Source organism: Leucoraja erinacea, chromosome 1, assembly GCF_028641065.1.
Source record: "Leucoraja erinacea ecotype New England chromosome 1, Leri_hhj_1, whole genome shotgun sequence".
Taxonomy (NCBI): domain Eukaryota; kingdom Metazoa; phylum Chordata; class Chondrichthyes; order Rajiformes; family Rajidae; genus Leucoraja; species Leucoraja erinaceus.
The window spans coordinates 74,839,478-74,863,263 of NC_073377.1; the positions used below are offsets into that span (position 1 = coordinate 74,839,478).

Sequence of the window (23,786 nt, forward strand, 5' to 3'; positions counted from 1 at the left end):
TTCAAAACAGAATGGTGCAAAGATTGTCGTGCAATTTTGAATGATGGAATAACCAAATGAAGTAGAGATGAGAGTATATGGCAGTACCTCTGGAAAGTGAGGTTGAAAGAGGTAATTTGTTCAGTGCAATGATTGTGGGGAAGAAACTGTTCTTAAATCTAGACATCTGGGCTTTCAAGCTTCGATATCTTTATCTTAACGTCCGGTGCTGTCAGTAGGTATGTTACAATATTTACCTTCAGCGCCGCTGCAATTCTGCCACTGGCCGTGTGCGCGATTTTGGTGCATTTGAAAAGGGGGGGGGGGGGGGGAAAGCGGGGTTAAAACGCGTTTTTTTTCTTACCTTGTCCTGATTATATTTGGTCGGCGTGCAAGCTTTTGTTGAAGAATCGTTCCGACGGGCGTTCTGTCTTTTTTTTTTTAATCTCCCGACTCGTTCAGCGCTGAAGTGATTTTAAAATCAGCTTCTGAAGCTGTCAACGCCGACAACGGGAACGGATTTCATGTAGGTGACAGGTAAAAGAAACCGGTTTATTTTTGTGTATAAAAGTGGTCCTTAAGATACCTTTATTTCATATTTTAAGTTGCGAAACGGTGATTTAGTCCCCATACCAATGGGCAGTGTTTTTCATGCCGATATGGGGGATCTAAATCACTGCGAACCGCAACGTTTCAAATGGTCGCGTTCCAGAAAAACCCACAGGCGTTGATTTAAATGGCCATTAATTTACAGGTATTAAACATTAAATTCCTTCCATTTCGCATAAATCCATGACAATGAGATTTTAAAATTATGTTATATTGTGAATTCTTGTGTGAATGTTATTTGGACACTTAGGCTATTTAAAAATGTTAATCTATTCTTAAGACATTGATAGATGTTTAGATCTAGTAATTGAACTTTGTAACTAGCTACAATTAGGTAACTAACTAATTATATGCTTTATTTTCAAGTCATCTAAGTAAGATTGTTTCATATTTGTTTCAGAATTCTTCAATCTACAATAACTGAACATTTCTTTTAGTTCTCTTAATTTTTAAGAAAGTTATGGCCATTTGACTGTCCTCAATCACAGCTTTTGTGTTAAGTCAATGGAAAAGCAATAGAGAACAAGATGCTAATTTTCGAGTATGAAAATGGCCATAACTTTTTAAATACTGAAGATATGAAAGTGAATTGGGTGACAAATTAAACGTCTTTTTATGCCTTATCTGATGGGATAAATTACAGACTTGATTTTTAAAATCTCAAAATGTTGTACATTGCTATGTCAGTGTGGATTTTGCATATTCTCACTGTCCGGGTGCTCTGGTTTCCTCCCACATCACAAAATGTGTGGATTGGTAGGCGAGTGTAAATTACCCCAAATCTATAGTTACGTGCTGGAATCTTGTGGGAGTAGTATTTCTGTTAATGGAAATGTGGGGAGAATAAAATTAGTACCACAAGTTTAAAAAAAAAATGGATGCTTAATCAGTGAAGGCTTGATAGTCTAGTAATATTTAATGGCGCATAATGGTATGTGCTTGACCAGTATACCTGTTGGATGTTGTGTGCAATAGAACAATGGTAGTTATTGCACGTAAAGCTTTGTGCACTTTTCCATGCAATCTAATTTGTAGCCGGTTCAAAGGCTTTTAGGATTGGCAGGGAGGCAATTATGATGGAGGAATAAACTGTAAAATTGCAAATTGAAAGTTAATTTCCATCCTTATTTTTCTCCACTTAAACCCTTCAAGTGCCAATGGTCCTCCCAGTCCACTTACTCCTGAAAGTCCTGTCACTCCCTCGTCACCAACCGGAAGCCCAACAAAGAACAATTTTCAGCATCTACATACTGTTGGTGGAGCAGCAGGGAAAAGCTCTTGTTCACGTTGCAACCATCGAAAGCCGAGGAGTATAAAAGAATTTCGGAGGAGTCGACCTGGGGAGGTCACAGTGTTATCTGTGGGAAGGTAAAAAAATCTAATATCTGAACTGGTTTATGCTTTCACTTCATTTCACCAATAGTATAGTTGAAACCCTATGTAAACAAAATTTTGAAAACTTTTGGTGTAATATTTCAAGGAACTGATTAAACTTCGGATCTTTAAACCTGTATTCAGATCTTTAAACCTGTATTCAGATGAAAATCAATGCCGTCCAACTTTAGAAAAAACTATCTTTTCTTGTGCAGAGTTTGATACACTAAAAGTATAATGCATGAATCCTCTGAACAGTAACCAGAAATAACAGGATATGAAGCAACAGGAGCTAAGTAGCTTAAAAGGCCAGTGATAAATGTACAATTTATAATTATACTAATATATGTTGGATACAGCATTAAAATGAACAACTATACGAAAATATATGCTGTAAATTCTGGTGCAAATGTATACCGGCCAAGAAAATTTGATGCACCCAAATGGATCTTGTAAGCCGAGTTCAAACCAATACGTTGCTAAATAATTGAAAAACTAGATTTGGCGCGTCAGGTGAAACCAGAATAACACGCTGAGTTGAGGGCAGGGGGGTTGTGTGGTGTGGGTGGGGTGGGGGGGGGGGGGGGATATGAGAGCAGGGGAGGGGGTTATGGGGGCGGGGAGGGGGTTATGGGCATGTGGGGGCGGACAATGGGGGTTCTGTGGGTGGGGGGTTGTGGACGGGGGTGTAAGGGTGGGGGGGGGGGGTGATCGCGGGGGGGTGTGTGATAGCAGGGGAGGGTGGGGGCAGCGGGGGCGTGTGGGCAGGGGGCAGTTGTGGGGGAGAGGGGCGTGTGGGCGAGGGGTGGGCGAAGATGTGGGGGGAGAGATGTGGGGGGGAGAGGTTGGTGTGTGTGGGCGGGGGGGTGAGTGAGCTTGGAGAAAAGACGGGAATGAGGGGTGCATCACGGGGAGGGGGGGAGGTGCCAGTGAGGGCACCAGAGGGCTAGTAGCTGGAATTGGCGGTGCGATGGTCGTTCTCCTCCGCCGGGATCAGAGTCTCCGCTTTCCGTTTGGTGACGTCTCCGACTCTGGGCTGGGCTGTGTCTCCCACACTGGGCTGCATGGGGCTGGGCTGCATGGGGCTGGGCTGCGCTGCTTCGGGTCCCTCCGAAACTTGCGTCCATCCATCCTCGGCTCCAGTAAAGACGCGATGGTGCAGGTAGGGGCGGACCGTCCTGGTGAGTCAGGGGAAGTGACCAATCCGCGTGGCGCTAAATGGCAGGAGAAGAGATCGAACTGCACACGCGTGGTTTACATTTTTTTTTAAACCTTGCTAACTTTTACAACATACAACTGATCGGAATGAAACTTGGTGGACTTGCAGCACGGGAGGACGTTGAGTGAACTGACAAAAAATTGTAGCGCTATAGCAAACTGTTTTTTGTGCAAATAGAAAGACTGCACAAACCGGAAGATAACAAGATCAGAGTTTTAGTTATGGAAGGTATATGTATTATTGAGGTGATCTGGGTAACTAGCTGGGAATAAGGGTGAGAATCTGAATCCTTGCTAGGGGCCTTGCACAATTATTGGGTTATGACTCGGGGTTTGAGGAATTGTAGTACAAATTAATTTCTTGATCATAGACATTTATGGCGATACAAGGCGACAGTGTAAATAGCTCATTCTAAGCTTCCCCCAGTCTAGTTTCAGTCAATAAAATACTGAGTCAAGCACTTGCGCATCTAAACTTCATTTTGGAAAAACACAACAACAGTCCCCTACTACTATACCCAACCACCGCCGGTTCGATCCTTGTAACTGCTTGTCCAAGCCCTTCTAGCCTTGTGCAAGCAGAGACACTCCAAAAAGGTCACACAGACCCAAGCGTTCTCCCAGAAGATTGACACAGGACCTCGAGGGAGCGGCCTTTTATAGGTCCCCGAACCTTGAGGGACCGAACCATATGGGGGTGGTCTCTATACAGTCCAATAACAGATATCGAGTAACACAGTACATGATAGACATTTCCCTAACTTAATAATACAGTAACCAATACATTGATTGTATTCAAATAGAGCTTCTGAAAGGAAGCAAACATAGCAACATTTTCCCAGATATTCAATAAACCCAGACAAGGCTCAACACTTAACCCAATCAACATCTAGCAAAGTAAAACTTTGCAACAATATTTACAATGTGTTTGTCTGGTTTCCATTCACCCAATCAATTTCATGCAATTTACACCTAATTGTAAGAACCTGCAGCTGTCCCATTTTTTCCCTGCAACTCTTATCTAGGCTCCAGACAAGCTGGCACCATTCTGCAGCTTGTCCCATTTCTGCAGAAGGTACATTTAAATTGACCAAGTGAATTTTAATGTCCTGGCATCTACAATTTGATCAGAATTAACAACAGCAGTAACCCAATATCTGTAAATCCTGTTGAGTTCTTGACAACTATTTGTTCAGGAGGAGCTTTCAATTTAACTCTGGTTTGGAATTTTTGAATCTGTGCATTTTAAGACACCTTGCAAGAAGTTCAGTATTTCTTGCAGAATCAACAGAGTTTAGGATGATACTAGGCGAATGCCCACTGGGAGCCTGGTAAGAGAGAGACAGTACAAGAGTCCACAGAATTTAGGAGTATCAACGTTTTTTTTGAAATTGAATAATGGAAATGTTCACAGTTTATTGTGTCTCCATGGTGCTGTAGTAAATGATTGGAAGGGAGTTACATCAAAATTAAAACATGGTGGTCAAAGGAATAAACTATTTGCATAAAGGCCTTCTTGCAACTAAAGTATCGTACATTGACAGAAGGATGTGAGGGTGGATATTGGGAAGGGGATCAGCATGAGAGCTGATAGCTTGTATAGGTAGGTAGAGGTTTGAGGTCCTGCAGTCAATGCCTTGGAAGCTCAGGAAAAGTAGAGTAAGGTGAAAGGCAGTGGTCTGATTTAGGAATATTATTGACATGTATTTGATGTGTGAAACATAACTTACTAGTATTCAAGAGTCAAGAATGTTCCAAAACAGAACAATGAAATTCTTACTTGCAGCAGCACACAACAAATGCTTATTTGGCAGTTATAGTATTTAATAGCCTGATGGCTGTTGGAAAGAAGCTGCTCCTGCTCCTGTAACTGGATGTTACAGTTTTCAGGCTCCTGTCCTGTCATTAGTCAAAAGGTCATGTGATTGGAGTAGAATTAAGCCATTTGGCCCATGAAGTCTATACCGCTTTCAATCATGGCTGATCTATTTCTCCCTCCTAACCCATTCACCTGCCGTCTCCCCATAACCTCTGACACCTGTACTAATAAAGAATCTATCTGTCTCTTCTATCTCTCTCTCTCTCCTGTACTTTTTTCCTGATGACAGGAGTGAAATAAGTGTGTGGCACAGGGTTGTGTGGGTCTCTGTTGATGCTCACTGCCTTTTTGAGGCAGCGACTGCTATAGATTCCTTCAATGGTGCGGAGGTCAGTAGCAGTGTTGGACTGTGCAGTGTTCACCACTTTTCTCAATCTTCTGCATTTCAAGGCATTTGAACCAGGCTGTGGTGCAACAGGTCAATTTGCTCTCTACAGTACACCAGCAGAAGATCAGGAGAGTATTCGGCGACATACCAAATTTCTTCGGTCTTCTAAAGAATTAGAGGCATTGATGGGCTTTCTTTATGATTACATTGATTGTTGGGGCCAGGACAGATCTTTGGATATAAGTACACCCAGGAATTCTCTCCACCACTGTTCTGTCATGTAATGTGGTAATGTGGTAAGATATTTGATATAAAAGGAGAGACCAAGGAAGATTATGAGGTACTTGATAGAGGTGTTTGGAATCATAAAGAGTTTTGATAGAGTAATTAAGGAGAAACGACTGCCGGTAGCAAGCCAGAGAATAGATGTAACAGCTGACAGGTCATGAGATTTCACCTGATGAAACACTGGTTTTATTGGATTGATAATAACATGCTAGGACAAATGCTGCCCTTGTGCTTCAATACACATAGAAACATAGAAAGTATGTGCAGGAGGAGGCCATTTGGCCCTCGAACCAGCACTGCCATTCATTGTGATTATGGCTGATCAGTCAGTAACTGCATATGCCTGCCTTCTCCTCATATGCAGCAAACACCACACCCAAGGGGAGAGCCAGCCCCTGCTTACAAACCGACCAGCCAGTCCTGACCATAGACTCAATGGACACACGGAGAATCCTGTCTAAGGTCAACCCGTGGAAAGCAGTCGGACCCGACAACATCCCAGGACGTGTGCTCAAGGAATGTGCTGAGGAGTTAGCAGATGTGCTAACAGACATCTTCAACATCTCCCTTAGTCAAGCCATTGTCCCCACATACCTCAAAACTTCCACAATAATCCCATTAGCAAAGAAACCAGTTGTTGCCTGCCTAAATTACTACCGCCCTGTCACCCTGACCCCAATAATAATGAAGTGCTTTGAACGCCTGGTGAAACCTCACATTACTGCCAGCCTCCCCTCATTGTTAGACCCCCTCCAGTTTGCCTATCGCTTTACAGAAGATGCCATCTCTACCACGCTGCACACAGTACTCACTCATCTGGAAAACAAAAACACCTACTACGCCAGAATCCTGTACATTGACTTCAGCTCAGCTTTTAATACCATCATCCCACAGAGAATTGTGGAGAAACTAACCCTGCTGGGCCTCAACACCACCCTGTGTCACTGGATCTTGGACTTTCTGACAGCGAGACCGCAGTCAGTCCGTGTTGGCAAGAACACTTCAGGCTCGATCACGCTGAGGTCGGCTCCCCTCAAGGCTGTGTGCTCAGCCCGCTGTTGTTCACACTGCTCACACATGACTGTGCTGCGAGATTCAGGGACAATAAGATCATAACATTTGTGGATGACATAACAATGGTGGGACTCATCAGCAGAGATGACGAATCAATGTACAGGGAGGAAGTAAAACAACTAGTGGACTGGTGCGGCAACAACAATCTACCATTAAATATCGACAAAACAAAGGAGATGGTTGTCGACTTCAGGAGGGCGCAGCCAAAACACACACCCCTCAACATCAGTGGCACCACAGTGGAGAGAGTGTAGAGTATTAAGTTCCTCGGAGTGCAAATTACAGACAGTCTCAGCTGGTCCAGGAACAACACTGGGATTGTCAAACGGGCCCATCAGCGACTGCACTTCCTGAGGAAACTCAAACAGGCCTCACTCCCCACCAACATCCTCAGGACTTTCTGCAGGGGCACGGTAGAGTCTGTACTCACGTACTGCATAAACACGTGGTACTCCAACTGCAACTGCTCAGACAGGAAGGCTCTGCAGGGGGTAGTGAGGGGAGCAGAGAGGATCATTGGCGTCTCCCTACCCTCGGTACAAGAACTGTTCCAGAGCCGCTGTCTGAAAAAACCTGTGAGAATAGCTAAGGACAAACTGCACCCCCTCCACACACCTTGATCTCCTGCCATCAGGCAAGAGATACCGTAGCATCAAAGCTACAGTGCTAAACAGCTTCCTGCCACAGGCTGTGAGGCTGCTAAACAGTCACTCTGTACTCACAGTCACCTGATTCTGCGGCTTTGCACAGACATTTTAATAACTCTGGCACTGGCCACTCAAATCAGCTGCCCTGGACATTTTAATGATTGGTTTTACTGTATTTTAATGTTGCTGTTTTACCTGCTTTTAACTATACTGTTTCATCAGGGACTGGATTGTTTTTTATTGTGAAATGTTTTAAGTTTCATGTGCGATGCTCCTGGGAAACGTCTTCTCATTTTGCACTGTGCAACTGTTGCTTTGCAAGATGACAATAAAGGTTGATTTGATTTGATATCCCTTGATTCCGCTAGCCCCTGGAGCTCTATCAAACTCTCTTTTAAATTCATCCGGTGAATTGGCCTCTACTGCCTCCTGTGGCAGAGAATTCCACAAATTCACAATTCTCTGGGTGAATTTTTTTTCTCATCTCAGCTTTCAATGGCCTCCCTTTATTCTTAGATTTTGGCCCCTGGTTCTGGACTCTCCCAACATTGGGAACATTTTTCCTACATCTGTAATTTTATATGTTTCTATAAGTACCCCTCTCATCCTTCTAAATTCTACAATTTTGTATTTGGCTGTAATTTGAGTTGTAGAAAATGCAGGTGATTTGACATGTTTTAGAGATATTATGATGAGGAAGGAAGATAAGCTCAGAAGCAAATAACAGTGCAGTATTTGTGTGTGATTCGTTATTATAAATGTAATCTTTTACAATTTCTTCATAGATTTCGTGTTACACATGTTGATCCAAAAACACGTTCCAGTTATCAAAAAGAGTTGCTTCCAGTGCCTCCAGAAGGTGCCAACAAGATCAACACCACCCACTCAGATGACTGTGAAATGCCAAACTCACCAACAAAATTGAATGAAAAAGAGGTGTGTAAAAATATTATGCAAATTGTACACTTCAATAATCAATGTGTTAATTTGCCATTTTCCAAGTTAATAGAAACATAGTATTTGAAGTGATGTGAAAAAATGGCAAGTTCTTGTAAGGTCAAATTTGTATACAAGCATCTTCGCCTTTCAGTTCCTTGTTTCTACTTCTCTCCTTTTGTAGTTGATTGTAATCATGAGTGCCTGTAATTATGAATTCCTTCAGACACTGTTGTTAATTGATTCAATTTTTGTATAATATTTTCTTTTTGGTGATTTTTGCAGGAAACTGAAGCTTTGCAGAAAGTTGTTTGATGAGGTAAGGCATTTTAAAAACATTTTTAAACTACATTTAATACCATAATACTACATTTAATGCCATAATCATATAGCAAAGAAGCATGCCCTTTGAACCAGAGTACACGCTGGCCATCAACTACCCACTGCCGCTAATCCTATCACAATCCCGTGTTTTATTCTCCTTGCACACCGATTAACTCCTCCCAGATTCTAGTAATCTGCACAATTTACAGCAGGCAATTCTGTCAAGCTCCATGTATTTCAGATGTGGGAGTAAACCCAGGAGAAACTCATAGTTAGGATTGAACCTTGATCATTGGATCTATGATACAACAGCTCGATGTTAGGCTGAAACAGTGGCACAGCTTTAAACTTAACTGATATTGTATTATGGGATGCCTCCGTCTTTATTTTATATCAGTAAATTGTCAATTTTTAACAAAATGAAAATCTCCATTTAAGCTGTGTAAAGATATTGCAGGCTGTTGTCCATTGTTGCATAAGATGTGTCCATTATTCTCTAATCAATGTGTGTCCAAAGAACAGCAGGCAATATGAACATGGGATTTCATGAGATGCCCTTAGCATTCACTGGCTGTTAACTTTATCCCATGACAAATAAATTTCATTCCAATATATAACATCAATGTTCCACTGATGTGAGACCATAGACAGCAAGCATACATATTATGTAGGAAGGAACTGCAGATGCTGGTTTAAACCCAAGATAGACCCAAAAAGCTGGAATAACTCAGCGGGACAGGCAGCATCTCTGGAGAGAAGGAATGGGTGATGTATCGGGTCTGAAGAAGAATCTCGACACGAAACATCACCCACTCCTTCTCTCCGGAGATGCTGCCTATCCCGTTGACTTACTCCAGCTTTTTGTGTCTATCTTAAGCAAACATATTCGCTGTAGTCAGTGGTTTTTATTCTTAATTCTGCTGTGTGTCTGCATTTGCGTCAACAGGGCAAATCAAAGAGTCACGGTATATCAAAACCATAAATATGATGATCTTTAATTTTGCAGAATTTAGCTGGTCATATTTTTATCCGTTGTCCTTAGTATGCACTGATATTGATTAATCCTTCATTTAAATCAATAGGGTTAATACTTAAATTCTCTTCTTCATTCTACCATAACACAGATTTTAGGTCCACTCAGTTGTATGCTGCTTTGCAATAGCCACATTGAGAACAGGTTAACTCACTCACAGCCTGACCTCATTCTACACCCACCCCTCTCCAATCACCATTTCACACCTAATCACCCACACCTTCCGAGCTGCACAACATCACGTCTCCATCATCAACAATAAAAATAGAGGTGGAGAGGCTTTTCAGAGGACAAAAAAGCCGGAAATCTCCAGGATCTGACAATGTTTCCCCCTCTACTCTTAAGCTCTGTGCCAAACAGCTGGCACCAGTATATACAGACTTTTTTAACCAGTCCCTGCACAGATGTACTGTCCCTACCTACTTCAATGTTTCCACTATTGTCCCTGCACCCAAAAAGGCAAGGATCACTTGTCTTAATGACTACAGGCCTGTCGCACTGACCTCTGTAGTCATGAAGACACTCGAAAGGCTTGTGCTGTTCAAGCTGAAAAATATCACTAACTCCCTGCTGGCCCCTCTGCAGTTTGCATATCAGACCAATAGATCTGTGGATGATGCAGTCAACCTGGGCCTGCACTTCATCCTACAGCACATAGACCGCCAGGGGACCTATGCGAGGATCCTGTTTGTTGATTTTAGCTCTGCATTCAACACCATTGTGCCAGAGCTACTACACTACAAACTTTCCGAGTTGACTGTGCCTGAACCCCTCTATCGGTGGATCACCAGCTTCCTGACAGACAGGAAGCAGCATGTGAGGCTGGGACAGCACATCTCGGATGCACAAACGCTCAGCATAGGAGCACCGCAAGGCTGCGTACTCTCTCCTCTCCTCTACTCTCTCTACAACAATGACTGCACCTCCACTGACTACTCAAGCTTCTCAAGTTTGCGGATGACACAACCCTGAATGGACTGATCCAGGATGGGGAGGAATCTTCCTGTCTGTAGGCAGTGTCACAGCTGGCATCCTGGTGCCGTCGCAACAACCTAGAGCTCAATGCTCTTAAGACAGTGGAATTGATTGTAGACTTTAGGAGAGCTCCCACTCTCCTCACCCCACTCACCATCAACAACACCACAGTCACATCTGTGGATTGATTGATTGATTGATTGATTCTTTTAATGACCACACAGCCAGGCTGGTGGAATTTGTTATGCCAATGCAGCACATAAAAAAAAAAGAATACAAACATGACAATACTAAAGAACTTTAACATGGAAAACATCCCCCCACAATGGTTCCCATTATGAGGAAAGGCACAAAGTCCAGTCCCCGACCCTAGTTCCCCCAATTGAGGCCTCCACAGTTGCCTCTACGGAGGCCCGATGTTCCGGGCCGTTCTTGCCGGGTGATGTTGTTCCGGCGTCGGGAGAGTCCTCTCAGCGGCATGGGAACCCTGGAAACGGCCGCCTCCTTACTTGAGACCGTGGCTTCCGGAGCCGACAAGGCCGCACCGAATGGAGCTCAACTGGCAATCTCATCAAGAGATTCCAGGCTCCCGATGGAAAGTTCAGCGCCGCCGCCCGCAGCCACTCCACATACCCGCAGCTCCGCAATGGACCCAGCTCACCGGAGTTCCAGCTCAGCGACCCAGGCAAGGCACTGCCCGCCCCGCAATGGCGCTCCAGCGCTGCACCGCCGTCCTCAGACCCACAGCCAATGCCGGTGCCGCCGATGCTGATGCCGGTACCGATGCCGATGCCGAGGTTCTGGGCGGTCCCCTCAGGAAACGCCGCTCCAGGCCCGCTGTTAGGCCGCGAGGACGGGTCGAGAGTGCAGCCCGGAGAAAAGCTGCATCTCCGATCATGTAGGGACCCTGAAAATTAGTTTCTCCCCCCCCCCCCCCCCCCCCCCCCCCCCCCCCCCCCCCCCCCCCCCCCCCCCCCCACACTTAAAAAAAGCTAGAACTCCTAAAAACAAAACACTAAACTAAAAATAAGAAAAAAAAGATGAAAGGACAGGACAGCTGCTGGCTGGGCAACTGTACACAAGACAGCGCCCCCTTTTTGTCTTTTAAGTTCCTGGGAACCATCTCCAAGGACCTTAAGTGGGGGCCTACCATCGACTCTACAGTCAAAAAGGCACAACAGAGGATGTACTTCCTACGGCAGCTGAGGAAGCACAATCTGCCACAGGCAATGATGGTCCAATTTTACACGGCCATCATAGAGTCTGTTCTCACCTTCTCCATCATGGTCTGGTATGGCTCAGCCGCCAAGCACGACACCTGGAGGCTGCAGCGAATCGTCCGATCAGCAGAGAAGGTTATTGGCTGCAACCTTCCCTCCATTGATGAACTGTACACTGCAAGGGCCAGGAAGCAAGCGGGCAAGATCATCTCTGACCCCTCTCACCCTGGCCACAAACTCTTTGAATCACTTCCCTCTGGAAGGCGACTCCGGATTTTCAAAGCTGCCACAGTCAGACATAAAAACAGTTTTTATCCACGAGTAGTTGCTCTACTCAACAGCCAAAAATCTGTAGCCTCCCTTTGATCTGGTATTTTGTTGGTTCACATGCTTGATCAATGGTGTTTTATCATTAATGTTTTATTATTATTAATGTTTAGTGTTTTCTTAGTCATTCGTAACTGTCACTGTATGTCATGTTGTTACTTGTAGGCAGAGCACCAAGGCAAATTCCTTGTATGTGAATACTTGGCCAATAAACCTACTTACTTAAGGATCAATAATTTGCCTGTTTCCCAACTCCTTGTGGGTCAGGAGGAGTTGGATGTCCACAGGTTTCCCTAACTGGTGGAGTACGTCAGGGCAGTGTACCAGACCAATAAATGCTCCATCAATGACGTTTTATCATAATGATAGACATGAGGATGTTTGCTGAAGATTCACACTAGCAATAAAACCTGGACAACATTTATTTGGACATGGGCTAATACATGGCAAGTAACAATTGTGCCACAAATGTGGCAGACTTGGGTCATCTCCAACAAGGGAGAGTTTAACCACATACTCTGAAGATGTATGCTTACTTGCAACGATTGCAATGATCCTGGAACCTAAAGCCCATACCTCACTATCCTATCAGTCATGTATTCATCTGACTATATCTTCTTCCTTTCCACTCACTCACTCAAGAAATTATTCAAAATTCCGAGGTTCTGCTCCACAAACCTGTCCCTGAACTCTTGTTGCAAACTATTATCCCTTCACTTCCCCTTCTCCCTGACTCCCAGGCAAGAGGTATGGAAGTGTGAAAATGCACACCTCCAGATTCAGGGACAGTTTCTTCACAGCTGTTATCAAGCAACTGAACCATCCTACCGCAACTAGAGAGCAGTCATGAACTACTGTCTACCTCGTTGGAGCCCCTTGGACTATCTTTGATCGGACTTTACTGGCTTTGTTTTGCACTAAATGTTATTCTCTTTATCGTGTACCTGTACTGTGAATGGCTCAATTGTAATCATGTATTGTCTTTCATGTATTGACTAGTTAGCACGCAACAAAAGCTTTTCCCTGTACATGTGACAATAAACTAAACTCAACTCTATCTGCCATTAGTATCAACCTGTACCATTGCCACTGGCTGCTCACACTCCCCCTTCAGAAAGTCCTGAGCTGCTCCAGGTCATCCTTGACCCTAACATCAGGGAGGCAACAAACTATTCTGGAGTCTGAGTTTAAGCTAAATCAACACCCATCTGCACCCTTCCTCCCACTTACAATAGCATTCTTTAACACAGTCGCTCGCCTAGTTTTGTTTCTCTCCTACCCCACAGCAGACCCTTCTGCTACTGTCTTTTCCCCTGGGAGGCCATATTGTTTAATAAATATGGAATGTGTTACAGTTGTTTTAGAGGGAAATTATCATAGGGGACTTTTGCACCGACTGCCTACTACTCTCTTTCTCTCTACCCATCTACTCTCTTTCTGGACCTGCAAACTCTTTTCAAAGTCAAGGTTTCAAGATTCAAGTTTATTGTCATGTGTCCCTGATAGGACAATGAATTTCTTATTTTGCTTCAGCACAACAGGACAACAGGCATGACTACAGAACAGATCAGTGCCATTATATACCATTATATAAATATATACACACATGAATAAATAAACTGATAAAGTGCAAATAACAGATAATGGGCTATTAATGTTCAGAGTTTTGTCCGAGCCAAGTTTAATAACCTGATGGCTGTGGGGAAGTAGCTATTCCTGAACCTGGTTGTTGCAGTCTTCAGGCTCCTGTACCTTCTACCTGAAGGTAACGCGGGGAGATGAGTATTTGGTCAGGATGGTGTGGGTCCTTGATGATACTGCCAGCCTTTTTGAGGCAGCGACTGTGATACATCCCCTCGATGGAAGGGAGGTCAGAGCCGATGATGGACTGGGCAGTGTTTACTACTTTTTGTAGTCTTTTCGTCTCCAGGGCGCTCAAGTTGCCGAACCAAGCCACGATGCAACCGGTCAGCATGCTCTCTACTGTGCACCTATAGAAGTTAGGTTAGTTTATTGTCACATATACCAATTAAGGCACAGTGAAATTTGAGTTACCACACAGCCATGCTAGGTGAAAAGCAACAAGACACATAACCACATAAAAGTTAACATAAACATCCACACATTCCTCACTGTGATGGAAGGCAATAAAGTTCAATCTTCATCCGTTGTTCTCCCGTTGGGGTGATCGAAACTCACGCATCGGGGCAGTTGAAACTCTCTCTGCAGCATGGAGCTCCCGAGTCGACCTATCCTTAGCAGAGACTGCGGGCTTCACGATGTTAAAGTCCACAGGCAAAGTGATCGCTAGCTCTGCGATGTTAATGTCCCGTAGACTCACACGGCTTGGTCTCCAGGAAAGGCCGCGCCACTCGACGATGTTAGGCCGGATATACGATACGGAAAAATATCCCATCTCCATCGAGGCAAGAGATTGGGGGGAAAAAAAAAGTTTCCCCCAACCCCCCCACACACACATAAAACAATCCAAGGAACACTAAAACATACTTTTTTTTTTAAACACTTAAAATAACAAAAAGAAGGAAGGACTGTTGGGGAGCAGCCACTGCTGGTGGCGCCAACTGGTGTTTCATGTCCAGGTGCGACAAAGGTTTACCTGTATCTCCTCCAACCTCATCTACTGCATCCGCTGCTCTAGATGTCAACTGATTTACATCGGGGAGACTAAGCGGAGGTTGGGCGATCGTTTCGCCGAACGCCTCCGCTCAGTCCGCAATAACCTACCTGAACTGGTGGCTCAGCACTTCAACTCCCCCTCCCATTCCCAATTCGACCTTTCTGTCCTGGGTCTCCTCCATTGCCAGAGTGAGCAACACCTGAAATTGGAGGAACAGCACCTCATATTCCGCCTGGGTTGCTTGCGTCCGGATGGCATGAACGTTGAATTCTCCCAATTTTGCTAGCCCTTGCTGTCTCCTCCATTTCCTTAACCCTCGAGCTGTCTCCTCCCATCCCCTCCGCCCTCGGGCTCCTCCTCCTCCCTTTTTCCTTCCTTCTTCCCCCCCACCCCCCATCAGTCTGAAGAAGGGTTTTGGCCCGAAACGTCGCCTATTTATTTCGCTCCATAGATGCTGCTGCACCCGCTGAGTTTTTCCAGCATTTTTGTGTACCTTTCATGTTTCTATGTTGGTTTTTGCTCCTTTTAAAAAATTTCCAATTTAAATTCCATTTGGAATATTTTGGAGGACCAAGAACCAAGATGTGGAACTAAGAAGTCTGATTTGAAATTGTAATTTCTTTAACTGCTACAGAAATTTAACTCTTTAAATCGAATAAAGAACAAAGATATGAATTAAATCCTGTTTAGTTGCCAATATTAGTGGTTTAATTTTTTTCTGCTCTTTTTTTTAACTTATCTCAGCAGTTGAAATCACGTCAAGAGCAGGCAAGAGGTGTTGCACGTTCCTGAATGAAAACCAAAATATCAAATTGACTTTGCATCGAACTGTATAGAAGTGGTCTTTTTAAATGTTTCCAGTATTTTTTTAAATGTTGTATGGTTATCCATATGAAAAATTAGCAGAGGCCAAAACATGTAAAAATATATTTTTAGTCATGAATCATATATGTATTTACATTGGTCAATATACTTGCTAGAAATATTTTGCCGTCATTTCGAATTCCTTTACATTGAACTCATTAATGCCTCATGGTGGGGCGGAGATGGTTTGGGAATGTAAAACATTTTTTATATTGGATTTAACAAATATCATTTATTTCCATTTGTAATAGCAGTAATTATAATATAAATCTTATGTATTCAAGAAAGCTTTATTTCTGCTATTTAAACTGGATAATTGAAATGAGGTGCTGTAATCTGCTGTGGTGCTACAGAAGGGGATAAATCAGCAAGATTACCGTTTGTGGCTCCACGATCTTGACGTTTCTGCATTTACATTTGTTTGACTTATTCTGAATAAGAACATGAAATTTTGTCTTTCCCCTTCTGTGTTTCAAATATAAAAAATTAGTCTCTTCGTTTCGAAAAATCATTTAATTGAGGTACCAAAGGGCATATCATTCTCATGAAATTTCAGTAAGAGTTTGAGCGAATTGAGGCAATTTGGATAAAAAGGTGGTGGGAGGGAGAATTAAATATAAAGTTTAAGAAAGAAATGCAGATGCTGGAAAAATCAAAGTAGACAAAAAATGCTTGAGAAACTCAGCGGGTGTGGCAGCATCTACGGAGAGACGAAATAGGTGACGTTTTGGGTCTCGACCCTTCTTCAGACCAATATAAAGTAACATCTTCTAATATGCATGGACTTGCAAAGATGTGAATCCAAAACATGTATGGTTTCCTGCATGAAAATGTTAATGATGGTATTCTGGCTCAATCTTCAAATAACTGGGAAATGCGTGGACTACTTTTCAAATAATATTATACAAAATACCGGATGGGTCATTGCAGCTCCATGTTTACTTTAATAATTTAATCGTTTTTGATGTAGTGAAGGGAACATATTTGTGCTGTAAGGTAAAGTATGATTTTCTTCACAAGTACACCCTTGTGAAGAAAATGTTTTAAATTGATGTGGGTGTTAAGTAATAGGCAAAAAAATGGATAAGAAATATACCTGAATAGATGAAAAATTAGTTTTCTTAGCTCAATAAAGTAAAATTGACCTGCTAGTTTATAAATCATGTCTAGCTAACCATTGCAAAATGCTAATGGAGTACAACTATTTGAAAAGGCAATGCTGCTTATCAAAATAAAAACCTGCTTTTATTTAAACTCCATGCTCTTGACACTAGCAAAAAACAAAAAAAAATGTGTAGTTCTGTCATTCCAATTTGTAAATCATAAGCACAAGACCCAATCTAGTTAATTTTCAACAGGGTTGATACTCAAATACTAAAATTGACAATTAAGTCTTCAATTCCCTTGAGCTCCAACAGTCGATTTGCTGACTAATGGCTTTTCCTGGAAAGTGTGATCAATTTGGACATGATGTATAAACATCAAGCATAGTGCTGTGCCCTGCTTGGAACATTTTCTATTGGTAGTCACTGCAGAATAAAATATGAGGGGGAAATGCCAACTAGTCAAACTGCTGGAAGGTGGGTCAAGAAGCATCTGTGCACCAAAATGAGCAGGTGATGTTTTGAGTTGCGATCCTTCTTCAGTTTGTTTTCCTTTCCCCTCCAAGTTTCCAACATCTAGTCTTTTGTATTTCCATTTGCTAACTGGTCATGTTGCTGAAGGAATAAAAAGGCTAAAATACAAGGAGTATCAACAATTAAAATTGTGACACTTTTTAAGGAATGGGATGTTTCTGTGGTGGCCAATCTTACAAAAACGAGGGTGCAAAACTCTTCTGTGTTGCAACAGAGCCATTACAATAATTGTTTACGACTCATTACCCTGACATTGTAAAATCGTACCAAGATATGTTTATTTAATGTTTACATTGTATTTATGTGCAATAAAGTTTCTTTAACATTTAGCTCCCATCCGCTGGTACTGCGCACATATGGTAATATGGCAGCTTTTATTGGATTGCAACATTATATCTTGCAGTACTTGGTATTTTGATCTGTTTCTCTAGCTGTGCAGAAATAGAATTCAAGTTGTTGAAATGTGTTCTGGAAAAATACACCATTAAGACATCAAATGTGTGATTGTAGCACATGGGTTCAGAATTGTTTTTTTGCATATGGTTAATTGACCTGACCAAAGGAACCTTTTGAGCGAACAATCGGTATACCAGTGAACTTAACACAATAACTTTTCATTTAGCATTAACAGTTTCAGGACATTCTTTGGGAGTAAATGAAAATATATGGTGTCCTGCAAATATTAAAGTTACCTTTTTAAAAAAAAGCTGTGGCAATGTGTTCTGTGTAACATGAATCATTTAATAATAATCAAGCTGTTTTATCCTTGGGTGGTACCCTTGAGGAATAAACTTCAATTATGTGGATTCTAGGATTGTTCTTTGTGCAATATTCATTTTTAAAACCTTTTTGTTGTGATGTACTAACTTTATGGCTTTACATCCATTTTTTTGGAGGCTTATTTTGCATAGTTTTTCTTTGCAGATTTGTAAGTGTTCTGTATACTTTGGCAGGTTTACTTTTTAAGCATCCTATCATGCTTCTTGAATGTATCACAAATGTTAAGCTTAGGAGTAGCTTTTGTGGGTGGGGAATGCAGGGAGCATGCAGGGAGGGATCAATTGAAACCTTGATTCTTCTTGGTGCTGTGCCTGCATTGGTTAGTAATATTTTAAATCTACATTTAAAACTACATTTTAATACATGAAATGTCTCTTGTTTATGCAAATGTTCAATAAAATATTGTTGCTCTAGTCTAATTGGATATTGCGATGAGGTTCTTCAAATAAATTAACTAATCCTTTAGTAGAAAAATGCAAAAGATTTGGATAAGATCTTAAACTAGCCATTTTCAATGCCTTATTCTTAATAATGCTATTCTAATCAGAAATGAGTGATTGAACAAATTGGATTACATTGCTGCAATGGAGTTAAATTAGAGTAAGCTGTGTAATGTCAGAATCCTTTTTGAATCTGTTATAAAAGATGTAATGGCAGGAACCTTAGAAAACGTCACTGGGATTGCAAAAAATTGGCTTGGATATGTGAAAGGAAAATAAAGTTTTTGTTTGAGAATGGGCCTCCATCATCTTGCAGATGTATGTGGTGTATTTAGATTTTTGCAAGACCTTTGATAATATCCCATGTAAGAGGCTAATTCTAAAATTAAAGCATAGGACCTTGAGTAATATACTGGCATAGATCGAAAATTAGTTGGCAGGCTGAAAATTGAAGGAATAATTGGGTCTTTTTTGGGTGTGACAGGTAGTGATTAGTCGGGTATAACAGTGCTCAGCATTTCTCCAGCCATTCATAATATATATACCAAATGTAACATTTCTAAGTTTTTGCTGGTTTTATGAAATTGGTGGGATTGAAACTCTGGAGGAGGATGCATTGAGCTATCAAATATTAACATTATTGTGAGTGGGAAAATATGAAATTACCCACCCTGGTAGAAAATGAAGCTATCTTAAATTTGGGGAAAGCTTTTTTGTTGTAAAGGGACCAGGACATCTTTGCCCATCAGTTCACTGAAAGCAAACATGCAGTATGACAAGCAGTAGAGTAGGGAAATTAAACTGGTCAAAATGGAAAAATGTGCTACAATTTTGCAGAACATTTGTGAAATACGTGGATGGCTATCTATAGATTTGATTTTATTCTCCCATGGGGCAGCACAGTGGTAGAGTTGCTGCAGTGCAGCACGAGAGACCTGGGTTCGATCCTGACTACGGGTGCTATCTGTACAGAGTTAAAGTTCTTCCTGTGATCGCATGGGTTTCCTCCTGGTGCTCTGGAATTTCCTCCATCATTCCAAAGACGTACAGGTTTGGAGGTTAATTGGCTTCTGTAAATTGACCCTAGTGTGCAAGATATTCATATAGTGTGCAAGATAGAACCAGTGTTTGGGGGATTTTTGGCTGGTGTGGATTTGGTGGTCCGGAGAGCCTGTTTCCACACTATATATCTCTAAACTAAACCCAACCAAACTAACCTAACCTAAAGCCTGCTAAGAAGGAATGCAGCAAAGAACCTGGAGTGACAAGTGTGCAGAATGAGTGACAATTGAGCCTGCATTCAACAATATTTTGTAAAATGAAAGTGGATCTCATTGAAATGTGACAAATTCTGAAGGGGCATCAGAGCTGGATGTAGGGAATATATTTCCCCTGGTTGGGGATTCTAGGACCGTTTCACAGTCTCGGGATAAGGGGTGTGAAATGTACTAATTTGAGGAAGGTCTTCGAGTCATAAAAAGTGATACAGTGTGGAAACAGGCCCTTCGGACCAACTTGCCCACACCGGCAAACATGTCCCAGCTACACTAGTCCCACCTGCCAGCATCAAGAGTCAAGAGTATATTTAATTGTCATTTGGACCCCTGGAGGTCCAAATGAAATGCCGTTTCTGCAGCCATACATTACACACAAATAGACAACATACACAACATAATTACATTTTACATAAACATCCATCACATAGCTGTGATGGAAGGCCAAAAAAACTTATCTCTCCACTGCACTCTCCCCCCCCCCGATGTCAGAGTCAAAGTCAAAGCCCCTGGCTGGCGATGGCGATTGTCCCGCGGCCATTAAAGCCACGCCGGGTGGTGCAAGGTCGCACACCGGGTCTTGGTGTTGGAGCCCCTGGTGTGCGCTCGCAGAGTCTTGCGTTCCAAGCCGCGCGGGGCAGTGGTGCTAGGCCCCGCTCCAGGAGCTCTTCAACCCCGCAACTCGGGCGGGAGAAGTCGCCGTTGCAGGAGCCCCGAAAAGCGGTCTCCCTCCAGGGACCCGCGGGCTCCCGGTGCCGCCGTCCACAGACCCGCAGCAGCAGCCTCCGACTCAGCAGCAGCAGCAGCAGCGGCAGCGCTCCTCCACCGCTCCACCCGCTCCGGTCTCGGCCAGCTCCGCGACGGTGAGGTGAGTCGGCACCTGAGTCCCCGGCTTCTTCCCGTTGGAGGCCGCTCTCGTTGCGGCCCCAACGACACCTGAGACCCGACGAGAAAAGGTCGGGTCTCCATTGCAGGGAGAGAGTCAAAAGTTTCCCCCCCCCCCATATGACACCCCAACATAAAATAACAAAAACTACATAAAAACACAGACAAAAATAATAAAAACGCGGACAGGCTGCAGAGGCCGCTGCTGACCAGAGTCGCGCCGCCTACCGGCATTTGGTCCATATCCCTCCAAATCTGTCTTATACCTGTCAAACTGCTTCTAAAATGTTCGAATAGTCCCTGACTCAACTACCTCATCTGGCAGTTTGTTCCATACATCCACCACCCTTTGTGTGAAAAGGTTACCCCTCAGATTCCTATTAAATCTTTTTCCCTTCACCTTTCACCTAGACCCAAGCCTATGTCCTCGGGTCCTCGATTCACCTACTCTGGGCGAAAGACTGTGCATACCCGATCTATTCCTCTCTTATCACATCGTGGTGGTGTGAAATTGTTTACCAAGGAGTAATGTAGAGGCCAGGATGCTCAATATTTTTGTGATATAATTATGTAAGTATTGAATCGAGGGTACTGGGAAAAGAATGAGAATATAGTTTTGAAAGTATGGATAAGCTATACACTAGTCCTGATATCTAACTTTCGCAACCACTCCCTACGCACACTGGGCAATTTACAGAGGCCACTTTACCTACATATATGTCTTTTAAGATGTGGGAGACCTGAGCACCCAAAGGAAAACCAAGTTGGCACAGGCCGAAAGTGCAAACACCATAGACAGCAACTGAGGTCAGGATCAAACCTAAATCTGGTGTTGAGGCAATAGTTCTATCAGCTGCACATCTGTGCGAGTTAGTAGCAGGGGCAGCACAGCTGGTAGAGCTGCTACCTCACAGCACCAGAGACCCACGTTTTAGATACATAGAAAATAGGTGCAGGAGTAGGCCATTCGGCCCTTCGAGCCTGCACAGCCATTCAATATGATCATGGCTGATCATCCAACTAAGTATCCCATACCTGCCTTCTCTCCATACCCCCTGATCCCTTTAGCCACAAGGGCCACGTCTAACTCCCTCTTAAATATAGCCAATGAACTGGCCTCAACTACCTTCTGTGGCAGAGAGTTCCAGAGATTCACCACTCTCTGTGTGAAAAATGTTTTTCTCATCTCGGTATTAAAAGATTTCCCTTCTATCCTTAAGCTGTGACCCCTTGTCCTGGACTTCCCCAACATCGGGAACAATCTTCCTGCATCTAGCCTGTCCAACACCTTAACAATTCTGTAAGTTTCTATAAGATTTAATTTATTCTGACCTCAGGTGCTATCTGTGTGGAGTTCTCTCTTTCATGGGTTTTCTCCTACATCCTAAAGATGTGTGGGTTTGTAGGTTAATAGCCCACTGTAAAGTGCCCCTAGACTGTCAAGAGTGGATGCAAAAGCAGTATAATATCAAAATACTATTGCGTAGAAAAGTTAGAAGCTGGGTAGAACAATCTAATGAAGAAATATAATGAAACAATTTGAAAAATAGCATTTTTGGGAACTTCAGAATAAAAACGGAGAATGCTGGAAATGCTTAGTGGGTCAAGAATCATTTGTGGAAAAAGACCTCGAGTTAACCTGTGTGGGAAGGAACTGCAGATGCTGGTTTAAACCAAAGATGGACACAAAATGCTGGAGTAACTTAGCAGGACAGGCAGTATCTCTGGATAGAAGGAATGGGTGATGTTTTGGGTCGAGACCTTTCTTCAGACTGAATCGGAGAGGGAGATACAGAGCTAAGGAAATGTAAAGTGTGAAAACGAAAACAGTAGATGAGGTTATAGGAAGTACAAGTAAACCACTGCCTCGCCTGAAAAGACTGTTGGGGTCCTTGGATCTCATTGTGTTGCATCTCCTTCGGTTGCAGGGGAAAGTACCTGGGTACAACACCTCATATTTCACTTGGGCGGCTTACATCCCAGCGGTTTGAATATTGACTTCCCTAACTTCAAGTAACCTTTGCCTTCCCTCTCTCTCCATCCCTTCCTCCCAATCCCCATCCCAGTTCTCCGACTAGTCTGACTGCATTCATTTATATTTTATCTGTGTTTGCTTTGTTGTAACCTTCTCCTAGCTAACAATCTATTCTACCCTTTCCTTGATCCCTAAGCCCTTTGCCTCATTTTCACACCTTACATTTCCTTAACTGTATATCTCCCTCCCCCCTGATTCAGTCTGAAGAAGGGTCTCGACCTGAAACGTCACCCATTCCTTCCATCCAGAGATGCTGCCTCTGAGTTACTCCAGCATTTTGTGTCTGTGTCCAGAGATGCTGTCTGACCTGGTAAGTTTACTCCAGCTTTTTGTCTCTCTCCTCGAGTTAACATTTCAGGTCTACGATCATGAGAAATGGGAAAATAAGTAAACTAGTTTACATTTATAGAGAAGGAATGGCTAGGGCAATGGGAATCTCTCTGATGGTGTCAGGCTAGGATGCTCTGGTGAAGGTGCAGGCAACACAGTGGTAGAGTTGCTGTCTTACAACACCAAAGACCCTGGTTCGATCCTGACTACGGCTGCTGTCTGTACAGAGTTGGTATGTTCTCCCTGTGACCACATGCGGTTTTCTCTGGATGCTCAGGTTTCCTACCATTCTCAAAAGGTGTGCAGGATAATTGGCTTCCGAAAATTGTAAATTGTTCCCAGTGTGCAGGACAGTGCGAGTGCATGGGGTGAATGTTGGTTGACGTGGACTCGGTGGGCCGAGGAACCTGTTTCAACGTTGTATCCCTAAAGTAAAGTCTAAAGCTGATCAGTAAGGACAGTTTAAAAAAAAAGGGCCACATTAAGGCTGTGAAATGTAGGTCAGAACTGTTACTAAAATCTGACATCAAACGATTTAACTTAATAAATTTGATACAGATCGATATAGATCTATCTATATCAATGATTTGGATGAGTGGATTGTCATCTTGTCGTGGTGGAAAAGCTTGTGTGGACCCGAGATCCTGAGAGTGATGACGTCTGGAGCTATGCTGGTAGGGCCACCCATGGCG

The 23,786-nt window shown here is 43.1% G+C and overlaps 1 protein-coding gene across 2 annotated transcripts in view; it reads left to right on the forward strand.

The window, feature by feature from the left end:
* The window catches only part of LOC129698623 (RELT-like protein 1), a 60,878-nt gene extending 41,689 nt beyond the window's left edge, over positions 1 to 19,189 (forward strand). Inside the window, exons 5-8 of one of the 2 annotated variants that reach the window (XM_055637744.1) lie at positions 1,741 to 1,956; positions 8,182 to 8,332; positions 8,618 to 8,651; positions 15,594 to 19,185. In XM_055637744.1, the coding sequence (XP_055493719.1) occupies positions 1,741 to 1,956; positions 8,182 to 8,332; positions 8,618 to 8,647 (397 nt within the window). In that variant the 3' untranslated portion in view covers positions 8,648 to 8,651; positions 15,594 to 19,185. Of the gene's footprint in view, positions 1 to 1,740; positions 1,957 to 8,181; positions 8,333 to 8,617; positions 8,652 to 15,593 lie in introns of both variants that reach the window. The other variant, XM_055637752.1, reaches the window with a different exon arrangement.
* The last annotated feature ends 4,597 nt before the right edge of the window (positions 19,190 to 23,786 follow it).